The following is a 21549-nucleotide window of genomic DNA, read 5'->3' as shown; positions in this document are numbered from 1 at the left end:
ATGTAGACACACAACTACACACAAGCAAACATGTATTCATCCAGCCTCCACAGCTGACTCTAGAATAAATACGAACCCATCTGCTTCTTGTCTCCCCACTGCACCAGCTACCAGCAGCAGTCATCTCTCATCTTCATCTCCACCACATCCTTCTCGTTCCCCTGCCCCCACTGTCACTCCAGGCCATTTTCTTCATAGCTGCTAAAGAGAGCTTGGAAGTCCCTTCCATCATAGCATGTGAAACTCACCCCTATTCCCAGTCCTAGATTAAATGTTTCAAGAGCTTTCTTTTTAGCTTTTGGGCTAAAGCCCACACTCGTCTGTGGCCACCTGCCTCCCCCACATTGCCCCATGCCTGCTGCACTCCAGCCCCTTTGGCCCTCTCTGAAATCCTTGAATAAGCAAGCCCTTCCCACCATGAGCCCTTTGCTTTTTCTTCCTCTACCTGAAATCCTCTTCCCCACCCTCTCAGATAGCTGGTTCCTTCCCCATCCTTCAGATCACCTTTCTAAAATAGTACCCACCCCTGCGCCTACACAGGTATTCTGTCACATCACACACTTCTGTCCAGTCCCTTCATGACTTTATCCGTATCTGAAATGCTCTTGTTTACTTATTTATGATCAAAGTCCCCTCCTCCCTGAATCTTCTGTCTTGATCACTATGGTGTCTCTCTTGCTCTAGACCAGTGATGGTGAACCTGTTGAGCTCGGCATGTCAGCATTTTGAAAAACCCTAACTTAACTCTGGTGCTGTGTCACATATATAAATTTTTTGATATTTGCAACCATAGTAAAACAAAGACTTATATTTTTGATATTTATTTTATATATTTAAATGCTATTTAACAAAGAAAAAAATCTATCAAAAAATGAGTTCGCATGTTACCTCTGACACGCGTGTCATAGGTTCGCCATCACTGCTCTAGGCCGATTACAGAGTAAGGGCTCAGTCCACATTATTGAGTAAACGAATCCTATATAATAAAACCCTAATATGCAAATCGACCGAATGGCCAAACAACCGGTTGATATGATGTGCACTGACCATCAGGGGGCAGACACTCAATGCTGCCCCCTGGTGGTCAGTGTGCTCCCACAGGGGGAGCATCGCTCAGCCAGAAGCCTGGCTCATGGCTGGCGAGCGCAGTGGCGATCGCCTCTGCTGCAGGCGGGTAGTAAGGAGCGAGGGGTCCTGGACTGTGAGAGTCCCAGACTGCGAGAGGGATGTCTGACTGCTGGCTTAGGCCTGATCCCTGGGGAGACTGAGCTTAAGCCGGCAGGCGGAAATCCCCCAAGGGGTCCTGGACTGTGAGGGTGCAGGCTGAGCGGAGGAACGCCCCCCCCCCCACCAGTGCACAAATTTTGTGCACTGGGCCTCTAGTGAATAAATAAAAGAACAGGCCAGAGTCATGCATGCTGTAAAGAGGTTCAAAAGGATGGACTGATGGCGAGAGGGGCTCAGGTCTTGCTTCTTACCCACCCTCCTTGGTTTTGCAGTATGAACAGTTCGAGAGCACAATTGGCTTTAAACTCCCAAACCACCGGTCAGCCAAGAGACTGTGGAAGGTCTGCATTGAGCATCACACATTCTTCCGGTGAGCCAGACCCGGGGATGGGGTAACTGGGGGTGAGACAGAGGCTGTGAGTATATGTGTGGGTGATGTCTGTGTTTTATGAGGGCAGAGCAGGAGGAGAAGGTAGTAAGGATAATAGGAAAGACCTCCCTCCTCTTTCCCCTCCTGGACCACAGAGTGTAGCTGGTGGGACAGTGGGATGAAAGGCCAGCTGTGGTCCCGCCTTGGACCTGGAAAAGCAGGTATGATTCCCCCTCCTCACCTCCATCCCTCCACTGCAGGCTCGTGTCCCCTGAACCCCCACCCAAGGGCTTCCTGGTGATGGGCTCCAAGTTCCGGTATAGTGGGAGGACCCAGGCACAGACCCGCCAGGCCAGCGCCCTCATCGACCGGCCCGCTCCCTTCTTCGAGCGTTCCTCCAGCAAACGGTACACCATGTCCCGCAGCCTTGATGGAGGTATGCCCTAAATTGGAGGTGGGAGAAGAGTGGTGTTCAGAGGGAAGGAGATGGGCATGCCAGGTGCAGAATGAGCAGTGAGGGTGGTAGACACATCACAGGTTGACTTGCACTGGGCATGGTGGCCCAAGAGCACCACTGCAGCTGGGCAGCTCTCAGTGGTTTAGCCCCAACCTATGGCCTCACTATCGCTAGGATGTGACATTGCCCCTCCTAGACTTCCAGGGACTTCGTTGAGCCTTTTGGGGTCCCAGGTTTAGCCACATAGGTTTTTGGGCCCCCTGCCTAAGATGCTTAGTGATTCATGGGTTGTCATCATACCAGGAGAATAATGTATTATGACTGCAGTGTGGAGTTGGTGATGCCTTACCTGACTGGAGGCGGAGGGGTTGTTCCCAGTCATTCTTTTGGTTCCATTAAACTGATTGACACTAACACATGGCACGCTCTGTTGGGCTGACAGGTGCCCTTAATATCAACAAGAATTGGCCCTACATTGTCCTCTGTCCAGCAGACCAGAGCTTCTCAAAATGTGGTTGTAGACCACCTGCATCAGAATCACCTGTGGGTCCACTAAGCATGCAGATTCCCAGGCCCTGGCCCAGACATACTAAATTGGCATCCCTCGGGGCCCTGACTCCCCCCAGTATGCACACTGGAGTTTGTAGGGGAGATTCAGAAGCCACGTGGGATAAAAACACTGGGGAGATTCAGAGTTTGGCAGATCTGAGTTCAAATCTCAGCCTTGACTCTCACCAGCTACTCTGTGGACACAGGATGTGGCCCGTAAACATCTGAATGAACGGATGGGAGGCCTTGAGCAACTTAACTCCCTGTGCCTATTTCCTCTTCTACAAAATAAAGATTATTTACTTCGCTATGTTATGAGATAATGCCTCTACAACACCCGAAACAATTCCTGGCATATAATCGTAACGTAATAAGTAATACCCAATAACACGTTATTGTTTATTGTATCAGTAATAAATTATTATTATTGCTTTTAGATTTGTAGAGTATGGTTTAAAGGTAGGAGGTGGGGACTTGAGTGGGGGAAATAGTGGCTACTCCCAGAACACACTGGGGCAGGACTCTCGACAGATATTTTCTGAGTCTTAGAATAAGTATGGCCCGTTCCTGTGAGGAACTCCTAGAAGAGTGGGTTTATAAACATTCAACGTGATTCAAACAATGGAAGAAGTACAGAATACAGAGTAGCCTTGGGAGAGAGGGATTAATTCTGTCTAGGAGGAGCAGGAAGGGCTTTGCAAAGAATGTGACAACGGGGCAGGGTTTTGAAGGATACCTGGGAGTTTCCCAGGTGATCGGGGAGTCTGATACGTTTCCTGCAGCATGAAGGTGAGACCTGTTCCAGAACTCCCCGGCCCTTTTTGAAGGACATGCAGTTTTGCAAAGGTCCATTTGGAACTGAGGAAGCTCCTTATTCTTGAATGGGCACAGGACGGGGAGCTAAGTTTTATGCAAAAAGAAAGGAGGGCCCATACTGTCTCTCTGTCCTCCCCTGCAGCTTTCATTACTATGCCAGGGGCAAAATGAAGCCCAGATTGTGCAAGGCAGCAAAGATTGGCCCAGATTTGACGATGCTCATCAAGAGGGGGCCGGAAGCCTGGACTCGAAGCCAGTAGGCCTGGGTTCTTCTCCTGATTCACTGAAAGATCTCAGAGTCTCTGTAAAATGAGGATAATAATTCCCATTCTAGTCATCAACACAGAGCACTGTGGGCTCAAATGAAATAGTGTGCATGAAGGGGCACTTTGCAGAGTAAATATATATAAATAGAAAGGATCATTCTCTCCTTTTTAATCTAGGCCCATTCCAAGGATGATCTGTGCTCCGGTCATTCACTGTTTTCCAGCCATTTTCTTGCCCCCAAGACATAATCCGTGGGCATAGTCTGAGTTATGCCCAGTGTCTGGAGTAAAGGGTGTAATTCTACCCTTTTCTCTCCTGTTCAGGAAAGTACTTGGAATGCCAGCAAAGTGAGAAAGATGTTACTGCAAGGATTCCCTTGAATTTTCCTCGAGTTATAAAGAAGCTACATTATTTGCAAACCTCAGGACTTTAGCTTTCACTAGTAAAAGCTAATCCCACGATATCTGTGTCTTGTTAGATAATGGGCAAGTGAGCATTCTGCCACAAATGCCGCAACAAGAAAATCAACATTTGTGGGCCAACACTGACTGAATTGGCTCACTCTGTGGCAGCCACTCTTCAAAATACTTCTATACATGAGCTTATTTGTTCCTCCCCCAGTTGTCTGAAGTAGGTACTGTTTATAGATGAGAAAACGGAGGCCCAGAGAGGTTGTATAACTTACCCAAGGTCACACAACTTAGGAGAGAGAGATTTGAGATTTGAACCTGGGCTCTAGTATTATAGAAATCAGGAAGGGACTGGCAGGCAGTCCACGTGACCTGGGGAAGGCTGTTTCAGTCCAGTTGGGCACTGGTTTCTTATTTCCAATGTGCTGGGGTGTGGAAGTTTCTGCTCCGCTCTAAGCAAAGTTGGGCAAGTGGCAAGGCCGACGCCCTGTCCGTGCACCTGGGAGATGTCTCACGTGGCTGCCCGGCTGTTTCTGCCCACTTCAGCGGAGTTCTCCCGCCCAGCCTCGGTCAGTGAGAACCACGACGCAGGACCTGATGGTGACAAGCGGGAGGAAGACGGCGAGTCTGGGGGGCGGCAGTCAGAGGCCGAGGAGGGAGAGGTCAGGACCCCCACCAAGATCAAGGAGCTGAAGGTAGGAGTCTGACTTTCTTATACCTACTGATCTGGGGGTCAGGTGGCTGATCCTGTCTTTGGCCTTGGCCTGCAGGTGCCCCTGGCTGAGCACCCTTGCTAGGGGTACACCAAGCTCAGAGCTTGCCCTTGGGCCATGCTCAATACCTGCACATCCCAGGTGTGGGGGGCATGCTGCTCGCCATACACCCTCCCCTCCTTTTGCCTTGCTTTCCCAGAGGGCATTCTGTACCCTAGGGGACTCTGACCTCCTCTTGCCCACTCTGAATTTGCCCCTTGGACTACAATTTGGATCTGCACAGGCCTCTTTTCCCCCAGAGCATGCTGGGGTGTTTCTGCAGGCCCTCACAGTGTGCCCCCCTCTTGTTGTCCACCCCCATTTCTCATATACCTGTGCACACACTCCTGCAGGAACACTTGGCCCCAGACTTGCATGCATTCACTCAAAGATATTCACCCCTCTCCCACAGGGTTACGTATCCAGATTTTTAAACAACATGCACATGAGCATGTATACACATGGGTATAGTGTGTTTCCAACATGCAGTCCCACTTGGGAGCACAGGTCCCTGAACACATATGCTGACTGCAAGAAGCAGGACTACCCAGAACCCTCACTTCCATCTGCTGAGTGTAATTGCTCACTTTGCCTTCAGTCCTCCCGCCCCCTTCATCGCCTCCCTGGGCCACCTCCCTGCTTCACACTCCACCCCTTCCGACTACTCACTGCCCCCACCCCCACCCCCCCGTGGGCCACCCAGCTTCCCTGGCCTCTCTTGTTTGGGTGAGAGCGCGCTGGGCTACCTGCTGGACTGGGCTGGTCGTGGTGTCTCTAATCTATTGGCTCTACTGACCCTGCTGGTTGCTTTCCCTCCTCCCCGTCTGCTAGCCGGAGCAGGAAACCACGCCGAGACACAAGCAGGAGGTACTGCATGGGACCTGTCCCTACCTACCCAGTTCATTTGTCACCATTCCACAGTTCATCCCAGGCTGATATCCTGGTGCCATCTCAGCGTTATTAGCTTCACCTCTGCTCCCTGGCCATCCTCCTCCCCCTACGCTCCCCCTAGTCCCATCCCCCACCCAGGCCCCCTCAGCTCCCCTTGTTAAGTTCATCTCTTCAGCATCCTGCTCAGACTCCATCCCCTAGCAGTGTTTCCGCCCTTCATTCCCCTCTTCTCTGTCCAGCTTCACACTCTGCCTCCCCAGACCACCCATGCTCGCTCCCCCGTCCCTGCTGACTATCCCACTTGTGTTCCTCAGCTCTTCCAGGCATTCCATGCTTTTATTGAGCTCATCTCTTCTGCTTTTTTTTGTGTGTGTGTGTATCTATTGGCAACCAAATGTGGGTGGGAGGGGTGGAAGGGAGGAACCTCAGAGCACATCTGCATCTTCTCAGATTCCATTGCCCCTCCCTCTGGCTGGGGTCTGCTTCTCCAGCTGTCAGGAAAGCCTCCTCTCCTTTTCTCCTCCTCTCTCTCCTCACCCTCACCCTATTATCTGTGTTAACCACTTCTTCCCTTTCACAGTCTCCATCTCTTCATTTGAACTTTCACTGCAAGAGAAGTGGATTTATTCTTGGGCCCAAGGGGAAGGACCAGAGGCTGAGATGTGAGAAGGGCCTGGCCTTGTAGTCCCGTGGTCTGGATTTTAGCCCCAGTTCTGCCACTGACTTTTTGAGGTCTTGGGGACATCCCCTTAGGCCCCAGCTCCCCACCTGCACAGTAAGGCCTTTAGACTAGGTTTCCCTAAGGCCTTTCAAGGATCTTGGGGTTCCACCACTCCCTCTAGCTGTCAGGAACACGACATGCCCACTGAGCCAGAGGGGCAGGTACAGGACAGAAGGTCAACAAGACACATCTTGGGTCTATTGCAGCCCCAATCCATCAAACTCTATCAGGTTTGATTTCTCAGACAGACATGGTCCTGAGGCAGCTCAGCTCAGGAAAAGAGGTACAGACAGATGTTTGGAGGCAAAGCAGAAGCCTCAGTCGCATCGAGTTCCTTTCTGAGGTCACCTAGGAGTCCATCATAGAGGATCCTCGGATGCCAGAGAGAATCCCAGGGGAAGAGTCTAGCTTGTTCAAGGACAAGCTTACCTTCCAGGTAGTTCGAGAATCTCCTGATCTGACTTTATAATAAGCTGAGATTGTCCATTTCTTGCCCTGAATCGAGTTGACATGAACCCTCAAATAGCCTTGCAGATAAGGGTCCTTGGACCACCAGCCTAGGGCCCTGCCCCCAGAAGTACACAGACAGGCAGCTTGGGCAGGTCACTGCCGTCTCATGTGCAAAGGTTGCACCTCCTGTGACCTAGGGGCAGATTACCCTGTCATGAGGCACTGGCCAGAGCTCAGACTTGGCAGTACCATGTGGGACTCACTCCGGCTATCCCTGGCTCAGTTCTTGTGTCCAGCCTTGGACTTACCTATCTTCTTCCTGGGCTCTAATTCTCCTGGTCCTCCTGACCACCCCTCTCTGGCTGTATCTCACCCTGTCTGCTGTTGAGGAACCAGTATTCACAGGTATCTGGAAGATTCCGGGTGGTTGGGAAAGGTAGAGGCTGTCAGCAGAGAATGCTGAACACAATCTTTTCCTGGTCCCTGGGTCCCTGGTCCTTGGTGTGGGCACAGAGCCCATTTTAGTGGATGTCCCTGGCTTTAGAAGGGCCCCACAGGGCCTGATTTACTGCATATGTTGGGCCAGGAGGGGCCTAGAGCAGGGATCCTGCTAAGCACAGTGGTCCAAGTCTTGGTCAGAGGTGGGGACCAGGATCTGGGAGGCCAAGGAGGGGGTCAGAGCCGCCAAGTGAACAGGGTTGGCAAGTTCTCACTGTACCTCGGTTGTGACTTAGACTGGGCTCACAGCACCAAAGGGAACTCACCCAGACCAGTGGGATTTGCATGGGTTCGGGCTCTAAGACCAGGAGCCAGGCAGGGAAGTGGAAAAGGTTGTGCTTGACGAGAAGTCTCTCCTCTTTCTCTCTCTTCTAGATGTCTTTAAAAGACATCTCTCTTCTAGAGAGAGAGAGAGATGTCTTTTAGAGAGAGAGAGAGAGGGTGGGAGAAAGAGAGAGAAACATCAATGTGAGAGAAACATTGATCAGTTGCGTCCTGTAAGTGCCCTGACTGAGGACTGAACCCGCAATGTGGATATGTGCCATGATCGGGAATCAAACCCGTCACCTTTCAGTGTATGGGATGAAGCTCCAACCAACTGAGCCATACCAGCCAGGGCAGAAGTCTCCTCTTTTTAATCTCAAGTGCTTTGTGCACCTGTTGGGGCTAACAACATCCCTGCCCTGCTTGGTTCATGAGGTGCTGAGTGACACAGGTCATGGATGGGAATCACCTTGCTGATATAGGGCAGCGATGGTCGCTGTTGCCGTTTTCACCACCCCCAGTATCCCATCTCGGAGCTGCTCCTCTAATGCCTGGCTGTCCTCTCCATCACCCTAGTTCTTAGACAAGCCAGAGGATGTTTTGCTGAAGCACCAGGCCAGCATCAACGAGCTCAAGAGGACCCTGAAGGAACCCAACAGCAAACTGATCCACCGGGATCGAGACTGGGAGCGGGAACGCAGGCTGCCCTCCTCGCCCGCCTCCCCCTCCCCCAAAGGCACCCCTGAGAAAGCCAGCGAGGTAAGTCTCACCCTGAACCCCTCAACGGGGGCCTTAGGTAAAGAGGGTGGGGAAGTGTCCTGACTCACTGTCACCCCCACAGCTGTATGCTCCTCCCTGTCCCTGTGTGCAGTGAGGATGGGGTTGGGGTGGTGAGTTAAGCTGAGGAGGACAGAGTCACTAAATCTTGGAATCTGGGACCCCAGGGACTACCCTGGGAAACTCAAAGTGGCTTGGTGTGTTCCCCTTCCGTCAGCCAGAGTATAATGGGGAAGAAGGGGGACTTGTTAGAAATGCATACTCTGGACTCCACATCAGACCTCCTGAATGAGAATATTGGAGGCAGAGCCCTGGAATCAGCATCGGAAACAAGTGCCCCAGGCGATTCTCATGCACACTGAACTCTAAGAATCAGGGGAGTTCTGTCTAGTAACCAGACCCCTTTGAGCCTATTGTGAAAACACAGATCCGGAAGTATTCCCTCCAGGAAGGATCCTCGGAGCCCACTGGAGGGAAAACCAGCTGGTCCTGTGCCTTTCAGAGTGGAAAGCAATTGAAAAAGAGAAAGACGGATCTCGAGAATTCTTGTGTTGATAATCCCAACGTTATTATTAGCGCTGCTAAATCTTGGCAGTGTTTACCTCCGTCTATACTTGGGTTTTTATACCCTAGTGCTGCTGCTTACTGGGCTCAATCCCAACTGGGATCTAGACTTACACTGCCTGGGTTTGAACTCTGGCTCTGCTGCCTGCTAGCTGGATGACCCTGTGCTTGTGACGTAACCTCTCTGAGCCTCCATTCAGTAGAGGTAATAAAGCATCTACTTCTTAGGAATGTTGTAAGGATCAAATGAGATAAAGCATGGAGGGGCCAAGCAGAGACCCAGAGGCTCAATATGAGTTACTTATTGTTTCATTTGGAGAGACCTGGGACTCTCGCACAGGAGGTTAACGTGGAGTCAGGATCCCTTTTAAAGTTGGAAGGGTCCTCAGAACCCCCTTGGTTCAAGGTCATCATGTCACAGAGGGGGCCCTGAGGCCCAGAAGGGGAAGGACTTTTTTAGTGTCAGAGTTGATAGAAGAGAAGCCAGAATCTGATTTTCTTGTGTCCCAGGCACTGTATTTGCTATTAAATCACAACTGCCTAGAAGCAAGACCAAATTATGTGAAGACCAGACATAGAGTCAGTTGTGTGTGTGATGCCCTCTAATGCTTTGACAATTGGTTGATGCAGCCATGATCTAATAAGCAGAGCATTCTATTGACTCAGCACTCCCCATGGCCTTGCCATCCCGGCTGACAGAGGGCCTCATCCAGTGAGGCCGCTGAGATGGCTCCCTGGCTGGTGATTCGCAAAGTTAGGGATGATTTGGGGGCTTTTAAGGCCGGTGCCGTGGAAGGAGGGCAGATCTCTGCATCCACTGAAGGCTTCTGTGGTCACCTTTGACATAATCAAGACCCTAAAGATGCTGAAATGGGCCTGGGGGCTGGTCTAGTGATCCAGTTACCTGCCCTGCTCCTGCCCTGAGACCCTTGACCAGAGTGGACTCTCTTCAGTCCTGAAGTGGGTAGGGTGGGATGCAGAGGCTTCCGACACGGTCAGACTCCAGCAGAGAGAGGCAGGATGAGCCCTGGAGAGCTGGGCTCCTGGAGCATTGGGGTGGCCTCAGAGCAGCCTGGCTTGGGGGTGCCCCATCTGCTGGTGACAGCTGGAACTGCTAGAATTGGATCATTGAAAGGCGGAGTCTGTTCCTCTCCTGTCTTCCCACTGCAGGAAAGAAGTCTGGTCCAGGAGCTCACCTTGGAGCATTTAGAGGCCTTTAAAGATTCGGGAGATGGGGAGGAGCCTTAGCTAAGGACCAGTCTGACTCCTTGGGCAAATAACCTCACCTCTCTGAGCCTCACCGGCTAGTCAGTCCATCTAGAGGGAACTAAGATTGCTATAGGGTTGGGTTATTGGGAAGGTTGAGCAAAATCATGGATATAAACATACTTTATAAACTGGACAGTGTGGACAGTCAACGGGCATTGCTGACAATTAGAATTCCTGATCAAACATGGACTTTGCAGGGGAGATCTGCAGGGTGTTTCATCCATAGTTCCTAGTAGTTTCCTCATGTATTATTGGGCCTCATCTGGGGCCAGGGCAAAACGATAGGAGCTTAAACCAAAATAGGGACCCCAAACTATAAAGAAGAGTTCCGATTTGCCAAGCCTAGGTTTTCATCTCAAAGATAACGTTCTAAAAGGGGCTGAGGCCCAGACTACAGGCTTGAACCATCGTCTAAAGCAAAGACACCCAGAGAAGACTTGGAACCGTGCGCAAGTGATATGGCTCCAGAACCTCTTGAATGAGAATGAGCAGGCGATGAGGGAAGGCCCAAAGCCACGGTGCTGGCTGGCAGCTGAACGTGGGCCTCCCCCCCTGAATGGCTTGGAGGGGCAGTTCCTTTCTGTCCCGCCCCACAGCGGTGCGGCTCCTTCCTGACCTAATCTATGAAACCTAAAGATGTGGTATTTACAAAGCGGGGCTATTTATGGACTCTGTGTGTATGTCTCTCCTGCTTCCTCTCTCCCTCTCTGTCTCTCCTTCCCTTCCTCCCTCTTTCCCGTTCCTCTGGCCCTGGGCCTCCCCTGCAGTCCCAGAGGACCCAGGACACCTCTCAGCAGGACTTGGCACCTGAGCCTGGGACGGCCACAGGCTTGGAAGTGTTCACTCAGAAAAGCCTCGCAGCATCTCCTGAGGTTACTGTCATCACCTCCCCGCCCAACCAGAACCCTAATGGTCTTAAGAAAACCCTTTCTCTGGGGTGAATGGGGTGGAGCAGACTCTGCCATGCACCCGGAGCAGTGGGCAGCCCACATTGTCTCCTGGCTGTGACAACTGGGCATCCCCTTTCCAGGAATCCATAAAGGGCAGGCGTGAGAGAAACACATTGTTGCCCAGGAATCAGGACTGAAACCATTCAGGGAAGTCACTTCTGGCTTCAAAGGGAGGCAGAATTGAGCTCCCTCAGGCCCTGCAGAGGCAGGTGACTCTAGAGCAGCGGTTCTCAACCTGTGGGTCGCGACCCCTTTGGGGGTCGAAGGACCCTTTCACAGGGGTCGCCTAAGGCCATCGGAAAACACATATATAATTACATATTGTTTTTGTGATTAATCACTATGCTTTAATTATGTTCAATTTGTAACAATGAAGTTAGGGGTCACCACAACATGAGGAACTGTATTAAAGGGTCGCGGCATTAGGAAGGTTGAGAACCACTGCTCTAGAGGCAGGCTCTGCCCTTTAAGCTTGGGATCGGGGTCATGGCACCTAAATGTCTTCTGCCCTAAGGTCTTGTTACTGTTTAGAAGCCCGAGGGAGGTCTAGCTGTGGTTGGTTTAGGGGATGGCATCCCATTCAACCCCCCACCTCTTTCTTTCCTAAACTCCCCTTGGATCAGTCAGGATCTCCAGACAGACAAAGTGGGCATCTGGGTCCAAGGAGTAACCTTGGGGTTACAGAGATGTTGGTAAGGCAGGTGTTCTAAATGAGGAGGGCATTGCTTCTGGGCCCAGGAGAGCAGCAGGTTGAGGGCTCTTGGAACTTGCTGTGCCCCTGCGTGGATGCCAGGTTGAATCCAGGCCCAGCACCTGATGGACGGTCAGGATTGGAAGGTACTAACTGACCATCTCCTTGATATATGATCCTCTCTTGTTGGCACAGTGTGTCTTAGGGCATATACCTTTCTTAATTCCCTGGGGAAAGGTTTTGTAGCTGCTGAAAACATGCTGGAACTGTAACAGAAACATGAGTCAGCTACATAAGTGGTAAAACATAAATCACAGTTATTTTTCCGCAGTTGTAAAAATAAAAACAAAACTATCAGCACTCTCTTGAGAGAAGTTGGACAGGAGTCAACAGCATCTCAAGGTTAGGGAAGCAGTGATGCCCTGGAGCACAGAGATGCTCTCAGGGCTAAGGACAGTGCCCACCCTTGAGGGGGGCGACATGCGTCCTTTCTCGGGGTTCCTAAAATTGTCGGTCCAGTCCCTTCCACAGAGGGGGATCTGCCTGTTCCTAGCGGCAGCTCGTTTTGTCTTCAGTCATCCATGGTGAAGTTTTCATGTTGAGTTGTCTGTCCTTCTGAATCACTGGCCCGTGGGCCTTGCTCTGTCCCTAAGCGCCTTTATGCCTGCTCTGCATCCTCCAGGGTGGCCCTTCAGAGTTGAGCACCCGCTAACCTGCTTTCTTCAATAGTTTCTCCCAGGGCATGGCTTCTAGAGAGCTCCTCATCCTGGACCCCCTCCTCTGTGCCCAAACTGTGAGCCAGAGCTCCAGCCCTGAGTCCGCGGAACTGCTGGTCTGGAGACTTGCTCCTTGTCCGTGGGAACAGAATCGCTCCACTCCCCCTTTCAGCTTCTGTTCCAAGACTGTCTTACCTCAGTGCCTCTATCTGACAGCAGGGGGCGCTCTGAGCAGGCACTGAGCACCTTGGCTCAGTGGGAAGAAGGGCTGAGGGCTCTCCTGACATCGTCCCCATCCTAAAATCTGGTCAAAACGCCCTCCAGGCCAGTCCCCAGGGCCAGCTGAGGCCCTGCCAGTGTCTTTGGTGCCAGTGAAGCCTTGCTCTTTCCGTTCAGTCTTCCTTTCCTCTTTAGGTTCCTACACATCCCCTTTCACTTGTTAGCAGCAGAGCCCCTTCTTCCCTCAGTGCTCACCCTGTCATCTGTGCCAGTCAGCTTCCTCTGGGAGCCTCGGTTTCCCCTTCTGAAATAGGGTGACAGCACCTGCTTCACACGTTACCATATGGATCAAATTTAATAATTTAGACCAATGATTTCAAGAGTCTTTAAAATATGCAATACCTGACTATTTAGTCAGGGCCACTGGCCACTTTTCCCTTAGATTGTCAAATAAAAAAATGACAACAGCCCGGCTGGTGTGGCTCAGTGGTTGAGCATCGACCTATGAACCAGGAGGTCTTGGTTTGATTCCCAGTCAGGGCACATGCCCGCATTTTGGGCTTGATCCCTTGTGTGGGGTGAGCAGGAGGCAGCCAATCAGTATTCTCTCACATCATTGATGTTTCTATCTCTCTCTCTCTCTCCCTTCCTCTCTGAAATCAATAAGAATATATTTTTTAAAATGACAACAGCCAACACAACAATAGCCACCTGGTGTGAATGAATCAAAATTACACCTATTTTTTTGTCAGATCGGCAAAAAATATTTTTGTGTGTGCTTCAGAATCTAGTAATTAGTTTATGTGTGCCATGAGATGAAAAAGGTTGAAAATCGCTGACTTAGTCAAAAGACTGGTATTGCCTGGCACAAAGTAATTAAATATAAGTACATTTCCCCTTTTCTTCCCCCTTTACAATCTTTCGGTTCTGTGCCAGCTCCCATCCCACTCAGCCTAGAAACTAGTTTCTAGTTAGACTTGGGGCAAGAATATTCCAGATGGGACTTCGTGGACTGTCTTTGGCTATCCTTGACTGGCTGATGATGCCAGTACACGCTGAGACGGGAGCAACTAAAGGCACTTGCTTCCCAAGTCGAAGAGAAGAGAGGCCTGGCGTCTGTAGGCTCTCAGAGCACTTCTCTCTGGGAGAGTCCGAATGCTGTGGTCCTGAAAGCTTAACAACCTGAAGTAAAATCTCAGAACCTACCCCCCACTTTATCTGGGCCTTCCCCCTTCCTTTTATCTCTCTTTTCTGTTGGCGAGAATCTCTTCCTGTGGTTTGCTTCCCTGATAGTCATGGAGATTTTGCTGAAATGGAGTGGGGAATGGAGGTAAGAGTGTCCCCTTGATCCTGCAGAATCCTTTAGGTCTGATGGGATCTTGCCTCACCAAGTCATAACCTGAGTCGGAGCCCAAGGTCAGATAAACTTGCCCAGCTTGTTGTCGGGAGCAGTTTGGGCCACATCTTACCGTGGATGCATCTCACAGAACTTGGACTCAGAGAAGGTTCTAGGCCTGCTTTTGCACCAGCTCACTCTCTGACCTTGGGCATGGTGCTCACCTTCCCTACGCCTCAGTTTCCACATCTTTACCATGAGGGGCTGACTCAGAGCCATGATTTCACAGGAGGAAAGTACCTCAGGGCACTAGACCCCCAACTTCAACAGGGCAGCCCCATGTTTGTGCTACATAGTAGACTTCCATTGAAAGATTAAAACCCCAATGGCCTTCTTGCTTTTTGAACGATTCTAGAAGTCCATGGTTCCCTCCTAAGCGCTGTTCAAAGGGAGGTGGGGGCCGTTCTGTCAGTGGTTTGACAGTGCTGCCCTCTTGTTGGTGCTTTCCACCCAAGATATGCCTGGGTCTTTAGATTGTTTCCTTCGGTGATGTGTTCCAGTCGGTCCTTATCTACTCTTTCTGTGGATTTCATTAGACTTCTCCAAGGACAGGCCTTGGTACCTGCTTCTTTGTGAATGGACCCCACAAAGTTCAAGCTGTTCAAGCCATTGCGGTGACTGGCACTAAGCAGGAAAGCTGGCCAGTTAGTGTTTTTAATTCTAATCTCTTTCCTTCTCAGAAGCTCTTGCAGGAAGGTCAGCTTATGGAACTTATCTCAATACTTCCCATCAACTTGACATTAGATCACAGTGGGACCCACATGCCATACGTTGTGAGATAAGTTAGCCAGGGTCTCAGTCATCAAAACTCAGACACTTTTTTCCTGACTCTACTGTCAATGAACTGTGACCTTGGCTAAGTCACCGACCTTCTCTAGGCCTGAGTTTACACATTTGCACAATGAGTAGATTGGACTGAAGGTGTCTTAGAAGTTCTTTTGGCTCCAACATTCAGTGATTTCATGTAACATCAGCTACTTTCCCCTCTGACAGTGGCAGTTATATTATGAACACGGAAGAGGGAGCGTCCTGGCCCATCCATGGATCTCCATTTTCCCCATGGTTAACAGGAGGAGACCCCATCCCATTTTACCAAGCTGGGGTGGCGGTGGAGGGGAGTTGGTAAATAATTTATTGGGTGCTTTGGTGGGAAGAGGAGCTTTGATGAGGCTGACTAGTGTTGTCATGCCTTCCTCTCCCCAGCCAGTTCTGGGGACAGACATGTTGACCTTTGGGTGGTAGGATGGTCCCTTCTTGTAAAGGGAAAAGGTGACCTGTTCTTCAGGTGCCTGCTATTTCATGTTAACTCTTCTTGCTCCAATTGAAACACAGGGTTCAGAGCATTGGGTATTTATAGAAAGGAAGTACACTAGGCCAGAAGAACTCAGTCTCCTAAAAGTGGCCGCCACGCAGCAGGAAGAAAGTGAGGCAGGCCTTGCAGATATCCTTGCCGATGGCAGACTCTCCAAGGTGGATATCCTGGTGGACAAGTTCAAAGTTGAAGTGGCCACAGAGGAAATGGTGGGAGCCAGAGGAGCAAACACCCAGCAAAAAGGAAGAATGATTGCAAGCCCTGAAGACTTCGAGTCACTGTGGGAGGAGGGCCCCCTGGTCGGGAATGGCCCAGGAGGAGATCCCCTGGCTGCAGGCTGCACTCTGGCAGAAAAGCTTCCTGAGGGCTCCCAGCTCAGGATGGGCACCGGGGAGGCCACTATCAGGAAGCGCCGGGTCTCGGGTCAGTGGGAGAGCCACGTGGAGCTAAGAAGGGAGCTGGAGGAGATCCAGACTTGTGAAAGGCCCGCTGTCCTGGGGGCCGGGCCGGCAGAGGTGGATGTCTCCTTTCCAACCTCTGACAAGGGAGGACTTCAGTCATTTCTGCTGGACCCAGCCCACGAGGAAGACAGAGCCGACTCGAGTGATGAAACCGATACTTCCTGTGCGGAGAGGAGCTTCTATTTCAACTATGGAGAGAAAGATTTTGAAGACCAAATCCTCCCTCCACTGTTGGAGGAGAGAGGAGAGCGCCCGAAAGCCCCTCCTGGAGATGAGACCAGGCGGGAGCTCCCGGGAGAGCTTGCAGAGAGCTCTGAGCTGAGGGCCTCTGCCCAGTGGGGCTCTCCGACAGCTTCCAGAAGGAGCAAGGATGAAGATGGTGAAGCTCACACAGCTTCCTTGGAGAAAGGGGTGGGGCCTCCCAGGGACCACAGAGGACCCAATGACCTGGAGGCCTTTGACCAGCAGCTCGGTAATGGATCTTTTCCAGGGCAGAGATTTGCTAAGGCTTGGGAAGAAGCAGGGTGGGGGGTGGAAGGAGAGTTTACCCACCCAGCCCCTGCCATTACTGCAGAGGAAGAGGCCTCTGGGAGTCTAGATTTGATGGGAAAGGCTGAGAAAAGTCCCCCAGCAACATGGAGGAACCACTCGCCTCACAGAGGAGCGGGTGTGTGCCCAGACTTTCCGGCCTGCGCCCTTCCATGGACACTAGCCAAACCGGACAGAGATAACTTCTTGCCCAAAGACAAGGGACCAGTTCACACCCAAACAGGACAACCCATGAGGGAGCACAGCAAGGTTCACACGGAGTTTCTTCAGATGGAGGTGATCAACCCCCTCCCAGCCTCCCGCGGTCCCTTTCAGGCTCCTCCTGAGGACGCTTCTGCGAGCCCAGCCTCTCATGGGTCATGGGAGCCTTTGCAGCTTGGGGATCCCTTTGGAGAGCAGCCCCCTGTATTTCTCAGAGAGAGCCCAGAACCCAAGGACCAAGTAGAGCCTGTTGTGACTCTGGACAGAGGTGAGCGCAAGGCACCTCCCGTTGCCAGCAGAAAGCGCAGAGTTGTCCTTGAAGAAGTTGAGGGAGTTGCAGCTCTAAGGTTGGGGTTCCCTTCAGGGAAGCCAAAGATGACTCCTTTCCAAGCTGGGGGCCAAGAGGGCTCCCTGGAAGACATCAGCAAGACCTCGGTGGCCAACAAAATTTGGATCTTTGAGACCCATGGAGCTGAAAGTTGGCGAGCGAGTCAGGGCGAAACATGGGCCCTTCCAAGTGAGTTGTCTTCAGAGGCCTCCCCAGGGCAGACAGAGCAGCAGCAGAATAAGCTTTCAGACCTGGGCTTCGTCCAACTCCCGCCCCCAGAGGACATCGCCGGCCCCAATGCCACGCATTCCTCAATGATGTCACCCACTACCAGCCACTTCAGGGAGGGCGTTTCTACTACATCCCACCAGGAACTCGAGCTCACGTCTCCTGATTCGGGCTGCGAAACTACGCTGGAGGAAGCTACTGGGGGAGCTGGCCACGTGAGCCCCCACTCCCACCGCTGCCCCCAGCTGGGCAGCGACCGCATGCTGTGTAGCTTTTTAGAAGCATGTTTAGTGTCCCTCGTCATTAGTGCAAACCAAGGCTGCTTTTCCATCCCTGTGAGTTCTTTACCCCGAGTGTAGCCCAAGCAGAATGCAGGGTTCACCTGCTTGGCCCACGTGAGCTTAGGCACAAACCCGCAGCTTTTGGTGTGATCTGTTGCCCAAAGGGCCACATTGACACGGTGGAGAAGGTGGCACCACCGCCAGCAAACTACACACTCGCTTTGCCTTGCTGCCCCCACCTGCTGGGTGCCTACCTGTTGGCTTGGCTTATCCAGTGTCCTTCCTTCATCCTTTCCCTTCCCTGGTTCTCCTGCCTTGGGGAAGCTACAGTCCAGAAGTTTTCATCCTTCACTTGTGGTTCCCTCTCGGTCCCAGTGCCCAGAGCCTTTCTGCCTCCTTAAGACTAACTATCTTCTCTGATCCAGAACAAATCCAGAGATGCAGTCAGGGAAGAGAAGCGCCTCGCCAGTTTAGCAGCAAAACCCCCTGGGAAAGGGGGGCGCCTGGGATTCGTCAGCCCCTCAGGCCCTCAGGTCTCTGCAGCCCCCTGGTGCCCCGATGCCCCGGTCGCCCTCGCCTGGCCAGGTGCATCGCTGCCTTAGACTCCCACCTGTGCTGGCAGTGCTTCTCGTGGCAGCTCAACTCTGGCTTGTCTGAACGTGTCCTCACACCTCTCAACCTTCCAGAAACTGGCTAAATGGATGCTAGTTAAGCAAGCGAATCTCCAAATGCACTGAATCTCTAGAACCTGAAGCCATGTACTTTAAACATACTTGGTGGGTGTTAGGTTGGTTTTAAGGAGTGTCATGAACCAGCCCCAAATGTATGAGTGGTGTTTAATCCCTGACAGGCCAGTTGAGAGGTATGTATGTCAGACAAGAGCTGCTGGTCCCCCTCCGGCACTTCCTTGGCCTGCTGTTGTCAATTACACTGATGGGATCAGAACCTCCACTCCATGGCCTGCCCGTCGGCCCACTCATGGAGCTCAGGGTTGAACTGATGCAGCACCCAGCTCCCAGGAATTACCCCATATTGGTCCTCCCTCGAGACGATGCTGACCCCTCCCATGGGGACTCAGTGAAATTGACAAACCGTGCTGGCTTCCTCTTCGTTCCTGAAAGCTCTTGGCTCCAGCCTCTGCTTCGCCTGCCTGGGTTTCCTGATGCCTGGGTCTCCCTCCTTGGTTTCTGTCTCTCGAGTCCAGCCCGCACAGATGGGCCGGGACCTGGGCCCCCATCCCTGCCTTGTGCACAGTGCCGCTTCTGATCAGCTCCCAGATCCAAACGTTGGATGGAGCCTCCTGTCCAGGAACCAACTGGCAGGATGTTTGCTTTGTACTTGCTTTGCCATTATCAGGAGACCCCCGGAAAACAGCATCCCCACTCTTGGGAACTTTTCGGTTATTTTAAGCTTGTTATGATGTCAAGGAACCTTTCCCGGGGTGTTTTTTGTTTCCTGGCCTGCTCTTCCATTTGGGACTTCGACATGGCCCCGAGATTTCTTCTGTCATTTACCATCTTGATTTCTCTCTTTCTCTCTCTCCCTCTCGTCCCACACTCCCGTTCCTTTTATTTTATCTGGCCATAGAGAGCAGGGCTGAGGGAGGGCTCGGAGGAGAAAGTCAAACTACCACGTCCCAGGGCCCCAGAGAGTGACACGGGCGATGAGGACCAGGACCAGGAGAGGGACGCGGTGTTCCTGAAGGACAACCACCTGGCCATCGAGCGTAAGTGCTCCAGCATCACCGTCAGCTCCACGTCCAGCCTGGAGGCAGAGGTCGACTTCACCGTCATGGGTGACTACCACGGCAGCGCCTTCGAAGACTTCTCCCGCAGCCTGCCCGAGCTCGACCGAGACAAAAGCGACTCAGACACAGAGGGCCTGGTGTTCTCCCGGGATCTCAGCAAGAGGGGCCCCAGCCAGGACGACGAGTCCGGGGGCATCGAGGACAGCCCGGATCGAGGGGCCTGCTCCACCCCGGATATGCCCCAGTTTGAGGTACAGTGGAGCATCGTGGAGACCGGGCCCAGCAGGCACTGCATGTTCAGAGGGCCCTGGCCGTCTGTGAGAAGACCGAGTCGCCAGCCTGCAGCCCAGATCCCTCAGGCTGAAGCTGTGTCTCGTGTTGCATGACTGTCCCTCCGCAGAACAGCATGGCTCTGTGCTCGCATGTTTGCCGTCTCGGTTTACCCCTAACATGCACACCTTGGCATTTTAACCCTGTGAACCCATAACTTGCCTGAGGTCAACCAGTGACCAGCAGTCGGGTCTTACTTGACTCCTCCTCCCCCTGCCTGTGCTGCATGGCACTGCAGAGAGCATGTGCTGTGACGCCTCTCAGGGACCCCGTCCTGGTCTGACCCCGGCCCGGGCTCCTTGCCCTGGGGCCTGGGCTTCCTGGGGTAGCTGTTGAAACTCCTGGAGAAGCGGAAATGTCGTCCCTGAGGGGGACACAGGGATGCACTGTCTGGGCTTCTCTTTGTGTCCTTCCTTCAGAGGATCTCTGTTCATGTTATTCCATTGCTCCCTCGTCTCTTCTAGCCCCAGCCTACCTCCCACCACTCTCCCCTTCCCCATCCTACAGATACTGAGACGTGACCTCATTACTCAGGCCTTCACTTGTGCTGTTGCCTCTGGGTGGAAGGTTATTCCTTCCTTTCTCGGCCCTGCAAGTGTGTCATGTTCCAGGACAGAGTTCAGATGTCACTTCCCTAGCAGATGCTTTCCTGACCACCGTGGGAAGAAGTGCTGTCCCCTCCACAGCCTCCTGGCCCAGTAATGCTCTGCTCCCGGTGGTAGCCCAAGTACGTCAGTGGCTGACCGGTCTGCTCTCCTTCCAGGTGGCAGCTCCTGGAAGCCTGCACAGAGAGGCACTAGTAGCTGATTGACTGAAGGGCTAGCTCTCCGGGCTACAGCCATCTCCTCACCCCTCACCCCTCTTTTGTTTCCTCACCCCTCACCCCTCACCCGTCTCCCAAGCAGATGGCCAGCTAGCTTTCATTCATTCATTCAGTTCACATATGTGGGTACCTGCTGTGTGGATAGCCATGAACTAGCCCAATGGAGGACGCAGAAGAAACTGATCATTTAACTTAATGACTTCTAGAGCATAGGTTGTAAGCCAATGGCTCGGGCCAGACCTGGCTAGCAGATGTGTTTTCTTTTTTACATATATTTTTAAATATATATTTGTATTGATTTCAAAGAGAAAGGGAGAGGGAGAGGGAGATAGAAACATCAATGATGAGAGGGAATCACTAATTGGCTGCCCCCTGCACGCCCCCTACTGTGGATCGAGCCTGCAATCTGGGAAGGTGCCCTGATCAGGAATCAAATCGTGACCTCCTGGTTCATAGGTCAATGCTCAACTATTGAGCCATTTAAAAATCAGGGCATTAAATATAAAATACAGGGATTTTTCTTATATCATTAAAAAATTACATAGCCGAAACCGGTTTGGCTCAGTGGATAGAGCGTCGGCCTGCGGACTGAAAGGTCCCAGGTTCGATTCCGGTCAAGGGCATGTGCCTGGGTTGCGGGCACATCTCCAGTGGGAGATGTGCAGGAGGCGGCTGATCGATGTTTCTCTCTCATCGATGTTTCTAACTCTCTGTCTCTCTCCCTTCCTCTCTGTGAAAAATCAATAAAATATATTTTTAAAAAAAACAAAAACAAAAACAAAATTACATAAATTTTTTTAAAAAAATCAGATGACCCAGTCACTCAGAAGCCATGGCCACAGTTGGCCAAACCTGAGTGGCACCCCATGTGCTTCAAAGTCCCCCCCAGGCCTCAACAAGCCCACTTCACTTGTTTACATCCCCTCCCTGGTCCCCCAGGGGCCTCCAGGTGTGTGGCTTCTGCTCTAAAGAACAATTCAAATGAGGTGGTAGCATAACCATTGAAGTTGCTCAGGATTTAGTGGCATGGATGTA

At 52.0% G+C, this 21549-nt stretch overlaps 1 protein-coding gene across 4 annotated transcripts in view; it reads left to right on the top strand.

Annotated features, from left to right (window-relative positions):
* The window catches only part of EPB41L1 (erythrocyte membrane protein band 4.1-like 1), a 49091-nt gene that overhangs the window by 14620 nt on the left and 12922 nt on the right, over positions 1 to 21549 (top strand). For 3 of the 4 annotated variants that reach the window (XM_015564456.1, XM_015564454.1, XM_015564455.1), the window contains exons 8-16: positions 1500 to 1597; positions 1858 to 2033; positions 4643 to 4791; positions 5680 to 5715; positions 8249 to 8431; positions 11050 to 11154; positions 15587 to 17548; positions 18040 to 18147; positions 19202 to 19612. In XM_015564456.1, coding sequence (XP_015419942.1) covers positions 1500 to 1597; positions 1858 to 2033; positions 4643 to 4791; positions 5680 to 5715; positions 8249 to 8431; positions 11050 to 11154; positions 15587 to 17548; positions 18040 to 18147; positions 19202 to 19612 — 3228 coding nt within the window. The remainder of the gene's footprint in view (positions 1 to 1499; positions 1598 to 1857; positions 2034 to 4642; positions 4792 to 5679; positions 5716 to 8248; positions 8432 to 11049; positions 11155 to 15586; positions 17549 to 18039; positions 18148 to 19201; positions 19613 to 21549) is intronic. The other variant, XM_015564457.1, reaches the window with a different exon arrangement.

This window comes from Myotis davidii, unplaced genomic scaffold, assembly GCF_000327345.1.
Source record: "Myotis davidii unplaced genomic scaffold, ASM32734v1 scaffold38, whole genome shotgun sequence".
NCBI classification, from domain to species: domain Eukaryota; kingdom Metazoa; phylum Chordata; class Mammalia; order Chiroptera; family Vespertilionidae; genus Myotis; species Myotis davidii.
The sequence above is the reverse complement of the archived record's forward strand: the minus strand, read 5'-3'. Positions and strand labels throughout refer to the sequence as shown.